The sequence below is a fragment of the Marmota flaviventris genome, chromosome 1, assembly GCF_047511675.1.
Source record: "Marmota flaviventris isolate mMarFla1 chromosome 1, mMarFla1.hap1, whole genome shotgun sequence".
Lineage (NCBI taxonomy): Eukaryota > Metazoa > Chordata > Mammalia > Rodentia > Sciuridae > Marmota > Marmota flaviventris.
In genome coordinates, this window is record NC_092498.1 from 121,924,626 (window position 1) to 121,935,208 (window position 10,583).

At 41.9% G+C, this 10,583-nt stretch overlaps 1 gene segment (V, D, J or C); it reads left to right on the forward strand.

Moving 5' to 3' along the window:
• Positions 1 to 9,717: 9,717 nt before the first annotated feature.
• LOC114082805 (immunoglobulin lambda variable 9-49-like) lies at positions 9,718 to 10,342 on the forward strand. The segment is given in 2 exon segments: positions 9,718 to 9,895; positions 10,017 to 10,342. Coding segments are annotated over 2 exon segments (372 nt in total).
• Positions 10,343 to 10,583: the final 241 nt, after the last annotated feature.

The following is a 10,583-nucleotide window of genomic DNA, read 5'->3' on the forward strand; positions in this document are numbered from 1 at the left end:
TGAATCTTCTATATAGAGAATCATGACCTTGGCAAGTAGTGATATTTGAGTTGTTCTTTTTCTATTTGTATGTCTTTATTTCTTTCATCTGTCTAATGGCTCTTGCTACATTTTTCAGGAATATGCTGAATCAAAATGATCCTTGTCTTGTTCTAGTTTTTTTTTTAAATTTTTTATTGTGGGTTGTTCAAAACATTACAAATTTCTTGACATATCATATTCCACACTTTGATTCAAGTGGGTTATGAACTCCCACCTTCACCCCATACACAGATTGCAGAATCACATCAGTTACACATCCATTGATTTACATATTGCCATACTAGTGTCTGTTGTGCTCCGCTGCCTTTCCCATCCTCCACCCTCCCCCCTCCCCACCGCTCCCCTCCCCTCCCCTGCTCTCTCTTTACCCCCTCCACTGTATAACCCTGAGGGCCTCCTTCCATTACCATGCAATTTCCCTTCTCTCTCCCTTTCCCTCCCACCTCTTATCCCTGTTAAATGTTAATCTTCTTCTCCTGCTCTCCATCCCTACTCTGATCTTAGTTACTCTCCTTATATCAAAGAAGACATTTGGCATTTGTTTTTTAGGGATTGGCTAGCTTCACTTAGCATAATCTTCTCTAATGCCATCCATTTCCCTGTAAATTCTATGATTTTGTCATTTTTTAATGCAGAGTAATACTCCATTGTGTATAAATGCCACATTTTTTTTATCCATTCATCTATTGAAGGGCATCTAGGTTGGTTCCACAGTCTTGCTATTGTGAACTGTGCTGCTATGAACATCGATGTAGCAGTGTCCCTGTAGCATGCTCTTTTTAGGTCTTTAGGGAATAGACCAAGAAGGGGAATAGCTAGGTCAAATGGTGGCTCCATTCCAGGCTTTCCAAGAAATCTCCATACTGCTTTCCAAATTGGCTGCACCAATCTGCAGTCCCACCAGCAATGTACAAGTGTACCCTTTTCCCCACATCCTCGCCAGCACTTGTTGTTGTTTGACTTCCTAATGGCTGCCAATCTTACTGGAGTGAGATGGTATCTTAGGGTGGTTTTGATTTGCATTTTTCTGACAGCTAGAGATGGTGAGCATTTTTTCATGTACTTGTTGATTGACTGTATGTCCTCCTCTGAGAAGTGTCTGTTCAGGTCCTTGGCCCATTTGTTGATTGGGTTGTTTGTTCTCTTATTGTCTAATTTTTTGAGTTCTTTGTGTACTCTGGATATTAGGGCTCTATCTGAAGTGTGAGGAGTAAAGATTTGTTCCCAGGGTGTAGGCTCCCTATTTACCTCTCTTATTGTTTCTTTTGATGAGAAAAACCTTTTTAGTTTGAGTAAGTCCCATTTGTTGATTCTAGTTATTAACTTTTGTGCTATGGGTGTCCTATTGAGGAATTTGGAGCCCGACCCCACAGTATGTAGATCGTAGCCAACTTTTTCTTCTATCAGACAGCGTGTCTCTGATTTGATATCAAGCTCCTTGATCCATTTTGAATTCACTTTTGTGCATGGTGAGAGAAAGGGATTCAGTTTCATTTTGTTGCATATGGATTTCCAGTTTTCCCAGCACCATTTGTTGAAGATGCTATCCTTCCTCCATTGCATGCTTTTAGCCCCTTTATCAAATATAAGGTAGTTGTAGTTTTGTGGATTGGTTTCTGTGTCCTCTATTCTGTACCATTGGTCCACCCGCCTGTTTTGGTACCAGTACCATGCTGTTTTTGTTACTATTGCTCTGTAGTATAGTTTGAAGTCTGGTATCGCTATACCGCCTGATTCACACTTCCTGCTTAGCATTGTTTTTGCTATTCTGGGTCTTTTATTTTTCCATATGAATTTCATGATTGCTTTCTCTATTTCTACAAGAAATGCCGTTGGGATTTTGATTGGCATTGCATTAAACCTATAGAGAACTTTTGGTAATATCGCCATTTTGATGATGTTAGTTCTGCCTATCCATGAACAGGGTATATTTTTCCATCTTCTAAGATCTTCTTCTATTTCTCTCTTTAGGGTTCTGTAGTTTTCATTGTATAAGTCTTTCACCTCTTTTGTTAGGTTGATTCCCAAGTATTTTATTTTTTTTGAAGATATTTTGAATGGAGTGGTTGTCCTCATTTCCATTTCAGAGGATTTGTCGCTGATATACAGGAATGCCTTTGATTTATGCGTGTTGATTTTATATCCTGCCACTTTGCTGAATTCATTTATTAGCTCTAATAGTTTCTTTGTAGAGCCTTTTGGGTCTGCTAGGTATAGAATCATATCATCTGCAAATAGTGATAATTTAAGTTCTTCTTTTCCTATTTTTATGCCTTTAATTTCTTTCGTCTGTCTAATTGCTCTGGCCAGTGTTTCGAGAACTATGTTGAACAGAAGTGGAGAGAGAGGGCATCCCTGTCTTGTTCCAGATTTTAGAGGGAATGCCTTCAGTTTTTCTCCATTCAGAATGATGCTAGCCTGAGGCTTAGCGTAGATTGCTTTTACAATATTGAGGTATGTTCCTGTTATCCCTAGTTTTTCTAGAGTTTTGAACATAAAGGGATGCTGTACTTTGTCGAATGCTTTTTCCGCATCTATCGAGATGATCATATGGTTCTTATTTTTAAGTCTATTGATGTGGTGAATAACATTTATTGATTTCCGTATATTGAACCAGCCTTGCATCCCAGGGATGAATCCTACTTGATCATGGTGTACAATTTTTTTGATATGTTTTTGTATTCGATTCGCCAGAATTTTATTGAGGATTTTTGCATCTAGGTTCATTAGAGATATTGGTCTGTAGTTTTCTTTCTTTGAAGTGTCTTTGTCTGGTTTAGGTATCAGGGTGATGTTGGCCTTATAGAATGAATTTGGAAGTTCTCCCTCCTTTTCTATTTCCTGAAGTAGCTTGAAAAGTATTGGTATTAGTTCTTCTTTAAAGGTTTTGTAAAATTCTGCTGTATACCCATCCGGTCCTGGGCTTTTCTTAGTTGGTAGTCTTTTGATGGTTTCTTCTATTTCCTCAATTGATATTGGTCTGTTTAGGTTGTCTATATCCTCCTGACTCAATCTGGGCAGGTCATATGACTTCAGAAATTTATCTGTGCCTTCACTATCTTCTAATTTATTGGAGTATAAAGATTCAAAATAGTTTTTGATTATCTTCTGTATTTCTGAAGTGTCTGTTGTGATATTGCCTTTTTCATCCCGTATGCTAGTAATTTGAGTTCTCTCTCTTCTTCTCTTCGCTAGCATCGCTAAGGGTCTGTCGATTTTGTTTATTTTTTCAAAGAACCAACTTTTAGTTTTGTCAATTTTTTCAATTGTTTCTTTTGTTTCGATTTCATTAATTTCAGCTCTGATTTTAATTATTTCTTGCCTTCTACTTCTTTTGCTGTTGTTTTGCTCTTCTTTTTCAAGGATTTTGAGATGAAGTATGAGATCATTTATTTGTTGTTTTTTTCTTTTTTTAAGGAATGAACTCCAAGCAATGAATTTTCCTCTTAGAACTGCTTTCAATGTGTCCCATAGATTCCGATATGTTGTGTCTGTGTTTTCATTTATCTCTAAGAATTTTTTAATTTCCTCCTTGATGTCTTCTATAACCCATTGATCATTCAGTAACCTATTGTTCATTCTCCAAGTGATGTATGCTTTTTCCTTCCTTCTTTTATCGTTGATTTTCAGTTTCATTCCATTATGATCAGATAAGATGCATGGAATTATCTCTACTCCTTTATATTGTCTAAGAGTTGCCCTGTGACATAATGTATGATCTATTTTTGAGAAGGAACCATGTGCTGCTGAGAAAAAAGTGTAACTGCTTGATGTTGGGTGGTATACTCTATATATGTCAATTAGGTCTAGGTTATTAATTGTGTTATTGAGTTCTATAGTTTCCTTATTCAACTTTTGTTTGGAAGATCTGTCCAGTGGCGAGAGAGGTGTGTTGAAGTCTCCCATGATTATGGTATGGTGGTCTATTAGACTCTTGAACTTGAGAAGAGTTTGTTTGACGAACATAGCTGCACCATTGTTTGGGGCATAAATATTTATGATTGTTATGTCTTGTTGGTGTATGGTAACCTTAAGCAGTATGTAGTGTCCCTCTTTATCCCTTTTGATTAACTTTGGCTTGAAATCTATTTTATTTGATATGAGTATGCACACTCCTGCTTGTTTCCGAAGTCCATATGAGTGATATGATTTTTCCCAACCTTTCACCTTCAGCCTATGTATGTCTTTTCCTATCAAATGCGTCTCCTGTAGGCAGCATATTGTCGGGTCTTGTTTTGTGATCCATTCTACTAGCCTGTGTCTCTTAATTGGCGAGTTTAAGCCATTAACATTTAGGGTTATTATTGAGATATGGGTTGTTCTTCCAGCCATATTTGTTTATTTCTGTTACTAAACATGGTTTGTTTTCCTCTTTGATTATTTTCCCCCCCTTTACTGTCCTACCTCCCACTGTTGGTTTTCATTGTTATTTTCCATTTCCTCTTCCTGTAATGTTTTGCCGAGGATGTTTTGAAGAGATGGTTTTCTAGCTGCGAATTCTTTAAACTTTTGTTTATCTTGGAAGGTTTTAATTTCATCTTCCATCCTGAAGCTTAATTTCGCTGGATACACAATTCTTGGTTGGAACCCATTTTCTTTCAGTGTTTGAAATATGTTATTCCAGGATCTTCTAGCTTTCAGAGTCTGTGTTGAAAGATCAGCTGTTATCCTGATTGGCTTACCCCTAAATGTAATCTGCTTCCTTTCTCTTGTAGCTTTTAAAATTCTCTCCTTATTCTGTATGTTGGGCATCTTCATTATAATGTGTCTAGGTGTGGATCTCTTATGATTTTGCACATTCGGCGTCCTGTAGGCTTCTAGGATTTGGGATTCTGTCTCATTCTTCAAGTCTGGGAAGTTTTCTCGTATTATTTCATTGAATAGACTGCTCATTCCTTTGGTTTGGAGCTCTGTACCTTCCTGTATCCCAATGACTCTTAAGTTTGGTCTATTAATGTTATCCCATATTTCTTGGATGTTCTGCTCATGGTTTCTTAACAGTCTTGCTGAGCTGTCTATGTTCTTTTCCAGTTGAAATACTTTGTCTTCATTGTCTGATGTTCTATCTTCTAAGTGTTCTACTCTGCTGGTAGTATTCTCCATTGAGTTTTTAAGTTGGTTTATTGCTTCCTGCATTTCTAGGATTTCTGTTTGTTTGTTTTTTATACCTCTATCTCCCTGTATAGTTGATCCTTTGCTTCCTGGATTTGTTTGCGTAATTCATTGTCGAAGTGATCTTTCATTGTCTGATTTTGCTGTTTAATGTCTTCCTTGATACTCCAGATCGTCTGAAGCATGTATACCCTGAATTCTTTATCTGACATTCCATCTGCTGCAGCTGTTACCTCTTCTAAAATTGCGTTGACCTGCATTGCTTGTGGTCCTTTCTTTCCTTGTCTTTTCATACTGCTTGCGTATCTTTCCTGCAGGCGCGGGCGGCGGCTCTGCTCTCTCCTTATTCCAATTGGGGTGTTGTGGCTACCACGCCGGCAGGTCACTGGGCCTGTTCTGGGCTCTGGCGGCGGCTCTGTTCTGCCCCTACTCCAATTGGGGTGACGAGTGTACCAAGCCGGTAGGCCACCAGGCCTGATCCGCCGGTCGGTTGCAGGTTTGCCTACCCTGCAGGCACGGGCGGCGGCTCTACTCTGCCCCTACTCCAAATGGGGTGACGTGTCTGTCGTACCGGCAGGCCACTGGGCCTGTCCCGCTGGTCGGTCGCACATCTGCCCACCTTTCGGGCACGGGTGGAGGCTCTGCTCTGCCCCTACTCCAATTGGGGTGTCGTGACTACCCCGCCTGCAGGACGCTGGGCCTGTTCCTGGCACGGGCGGCGACTCTGCTCTGCCCCTACTCCAATTAGGGTGGTGTGTGTACCACGCCGGCAGGCTCCTGGGCCTGATCCGCCGGTCTGTTGCAGGTCTGCCTACCTTGGAGGCGCGGGCGGCGGATCTGCCCTGCCCCTCCTACCATGCCTGCGGACCCCTGGGCCTGATCTGCAGGTTGGTCACAGGTCTGCTCACCCTGCGGGCACGGGTGGCGGTTCCGCTCCGCCCCCACTCCAATTGGGGTCACGTGGCCACCACACCGGCAGTGCCTGATCCGGGCGTGGGAGAAGGATCTGCTCTGCCCCTACTCCAGTTGGGGTGACGTGTGTACCACACTGGCAGGCCACTGGGCCTGACCCGCCAGGCTGTCACAGGTATGTTTACCTTGCAAGCGCGAACGGCGGCTCTGCCCTGCCCCTCCTACCACGCCCATGTACCACTGGGTCGCGGGTCTGCCCACCTTGTGGGTGCGGGTGGCGGCTCCGCTCCACCCCCTCTCCAATTGGGGTCACGCGGTCACCACGCTGGCGAGCCGCTGGGCCTGCTCCGGGCGCTGGCGGCAGCCCGGCTCCTCCCCTCTGGCTCGACGACAAATTGAGGAGACTCGGGTGTCTGTGCCTCACCCCCGCTACCAGGAGACCAACTGTTTCTGTCACCGCTGGTATTGATGAAATTCTCTCCTCCGCCGCTTTCTGCAGACATCAGATCTCTCCCATGTTGGTATCCTATGCAAATGGCAGCATTTCATTCCCCTTGCCGGGCAACCAAAGCAACGGGTGAATCCTGACCGGCCCTCAGCAGGACCCGGCTAGTTTTTTTTTTTTTTTTTTTAAGTGGGAATCCTTTCAGTATATCCTTTTTAAAATGATGTTGTTTTTGGGTTTAGCATAACTAGGTTTTACCATGTTGATGTATGTTTCTGCTATCCCTACTTTTTCTACATCTATTGAGATGATCATATGATTCTTGTCTTTAAGTTTATTGAGTTTGTTTATTGATTTTTGTAGTTTGAATCAAAATTGAAAACCTATAATTAACCTCACTTGATCATGGTACACACACTCTTTTTAATTTGTTTTAGTATGTGATTTGCAAGAAATTTTGCATATATGTTCATCAGGAATATTGGTCTTTTCTTGTTGTGTCTTTGCTGTTGGTATCAGATTGATACTAGCCTCACAGAATAAATTTGGAAGGGTTCACTTTTTTATTTCATAAAATAACTAGGAAAGCATTGATGTTAATTCTACTTTGAAAGTCCTGTAGAACTCTGGTGAGAATTCATGTGTTCCAGGCTTTTCTTGGTTGGTGGGCTTTTAATGGCATCTTCTAATTCATTTCTTGAAATTGATCTATTTAAATTGTATATGTCCTCTTGATTCAGTTTCTGTAGATTATATGTCTCTAGATATTTGTCAGTGTCTTCGAGATTTTCTATTTTATTGGAGTATGAATTTTCCAAATAGTTTCTAAATATTTTCTGTATTTCAGTAGTGTACTTATGTGTTTTGTCACCACCAGAGGGTGCTGTAGGACTGCCTTGTTGCCCCACACAACTGTTCAGTTAGGACCATTCACACAAAGGAGTCTTAATTTTGTTGGTGAACCCTCTGTTCACTGATGGGGACTCAACAGCTGTGTTCTGTCTGGCTTGACTGAGTCCCTAGAGCAGAGGCTTTTCTCTCATCTCATCAGGTGCTTCCCACCAGGGTTCCCCCAAGAGGAAAGCAACTTCATTCTTTCTCACTCTGCACTGTGTGCTGCCCTCCAGCACCAGGGCTCAGAGAGAGGCTGGGGAAACCATGATAGAGACAGAGCTGCATGAACAGCCCTCCTCTAGCAGGTGGAGAAAAAAATTAAAGGCCACCTATATCAGTCCAGTGTGACAGTCAAGGTCTGTGTCCACTATGAACTGGAGTCCTCCTGCACCTCCTCACTACTGCTCTGGTTAACATCAGTCTTTAGCAGGTCTCAATTCTTAATTCACTTCAATCACTCCATTTTAGACCTGTGAGAAATTTTTCACCTCCCCTTACCTCATCCCCTACTCCTATCTGTGTTTGCAAGTTCCCTTTCAAAGTTGTATTGAGTCAATTCACTCCATCTCTGAATCTCCTGAATCACCTACCAGACTTACCTAATCCTGGAATAGCAGCTTTAGTGTCAGCAGATCCTACATACAATGGTACTCTGCTAATCAGCCTCATGAAAAGTGTCAGGTTCTGGGGTCCCCAGGCACTTGCTTGGAACACAGATGCCCACAAAAGTACATGTGTTCTGCACATCTCTGAGTGGCAACCTGAGGATAAGCTGATTATTATGCAGTGCATGGCATGACAGCTCTAAGATTCACTCAGTGTTATTAGCCTGCAAAGAAAAGAGAGAGATAACCCTACTCTGTGTTATACATGGTGCTAAAAAGTCACAAACCAGAATATCAAATGCATTATGTATGTTCACAGGACATCCTGAGTGGCTTTCTGATTTACATAATAATGAAATCATAGTATAAATCATATATAATTATAAATTACACAATGTTCTATGAAGATCATATATGTGCAATATAAAAGCATAACAAACCACAAATTCATATGCTTGTGACTTTTGGGTGATGCCTTAATATATTTTCACTGAGTATACATAAATAATTACAAGTTCCTGTGGCAAGAGCATTGTGGTTAGCTAATAATGGACCACAAAGTTGTGCCCACACTAATCCTTGGATTCTATAAATATGCTAGAATGCATGATAAAGTGATAGTAAATTAGTCATAGAAATGTTACTAATCATCTCACATTAGGGTCAGGAAATAATCCTGGAATTTACCTGGAGACAGTGGGATCATGAGTGTCCTTAAGAGTGGAAGACAAAGATAAAGCAACTGGTGTGGTATCTTATGAAAAGTTATCCATTCAGGATTTTTGGCTTTAAACATGGAGGCAGTTACCACCAGCCAAGGAATGTGAGTGACTCTAGAATTTTGAAAATGAAAGAAGACAGTTTTTCCCCTGGAGCCTCAGAAGGTAGCACTACCCTACCACCACCCTGAAGTTAGCCCAAGGAGATCCCTGTCACTCTACTGACCTCTGAAAATGTAAGATAAGTAATTTTGGTTGGCTTATGCCTCCTAACTTGTAGTCATTTCAATTATAGATAGATATATCCCCAAATTTCCCCTTAGTCCAATGGGCCAGTATTTATGAGAAAAGTCATGCTTTTGATCAGGTTTATCTAAAATTCTAACTTGGGGTGCTAGGTGGGTCTTTGGGCAAATGACTTATCAAACTCAATCAACTTACATCCTGGAAAGATGGACATAAAGAGAGGACATGAAAGAAACATTTATTATGATCCTGAGTTGAGTTTCCTAAGTGAAAATGTCCAGGTCCATGCTTGTTTTTCATTGTACTTTTCATATTCAATTGTTGATTTCTGGTGTAAAAAAAAACCAAACACCCTAATTACCACATGCAGTAGTGTTATTGATCTGAGCACAGTATTTGACACAGTAATAATTCCATCAGTATTTCTAAGATTCAAATGAAAAGGCAAAAAAGGCAGAGTCAGTATCCAAGACAAGGCTAAACTTCTACATGTAATTTTCAGGACATCACGGAACACTTTTTGGGGACCCTTGAAGTATGTTCACAGATTGAGATGTCCCCAAAGGACTCCACATCTGAACAGGGGTAGGGAGAGGAACTGAACCCTGTGGCACTAAGGTGTACTCAGCAACTGTGTTCCTCTGCAGAGGCCCAGCACCTGCTTCCTCCCAGGTTCTGCCCATCAGACAAATAAAAGCATCCCCACCCTCCACACTTTGTCTTGCAACATTTCAGGCCCAGAAGAAGAGCAGCCAGTGAGGGGCAGTAGGGGGAGGCACATTTGCATGAGTGCTTTACCTTAAGGCCAGCGGGGAAGGATATGAAAGGCTGAGGGCAGTCCATATCTGCTCGGGAACTCAGAAAACTGTCCAACATGGTCAAGACGCTTCTCCTCCTTATGATGCTCACTCACTGCCCAGGTAGGGACAGACTTCCGTGCCCCATGGCAAACTCCTATCCTGAGCCTATCTTCATGGGCTCAAATTTCCAAACTCATGCACCCTGGCCCTGACTTCCACTGTGATGTATCTGTGTTTACAGGGTCCCTCTCTCAACCTGTGCTGACTCAGCCACTCTCTGCTTCTGCCTCCCTTGGACAAACTTCCAAACTCACCTGCACCCTGAGCAGTGGCTACAATAATTATGAGGTGGACTGGTACCAGCAAAGCCCAGGGAAGAGCCCCAGGTTTGTGATGCGAGTGGGCACTAGTGGCATTGTGGGATCCAAGGGGGATGGGATTCCTGATCGCTTCTCAGGCTCAGGCTCTGGCCTGGATCGGTACCTGACCATCCAGAACATCCAGGAAGAGGATGAGAATGTCTACCACTGTGGGTCAAACCATGGCAGTGGGAGCAGCTACGTGTAACTCACAGTGACATAGGCAGAGGGGAAGTAAGACAAAAATCACCAGGCTGATGGGCCCTGTTAGACACTTTAATTCCCAGTGTCCCAACTCACAGGTCAGAAGGAGCCTCCTGACTCTGCTTAATAATTTCTACTTTCCAAGATATTTTATAAATTTAATTCACATTAATTATCCCTCATATACAAATATGTTTTTAGTAGTGCTCAAAATATTGAGTCCATATTTGTACCTGTGTGTTTCT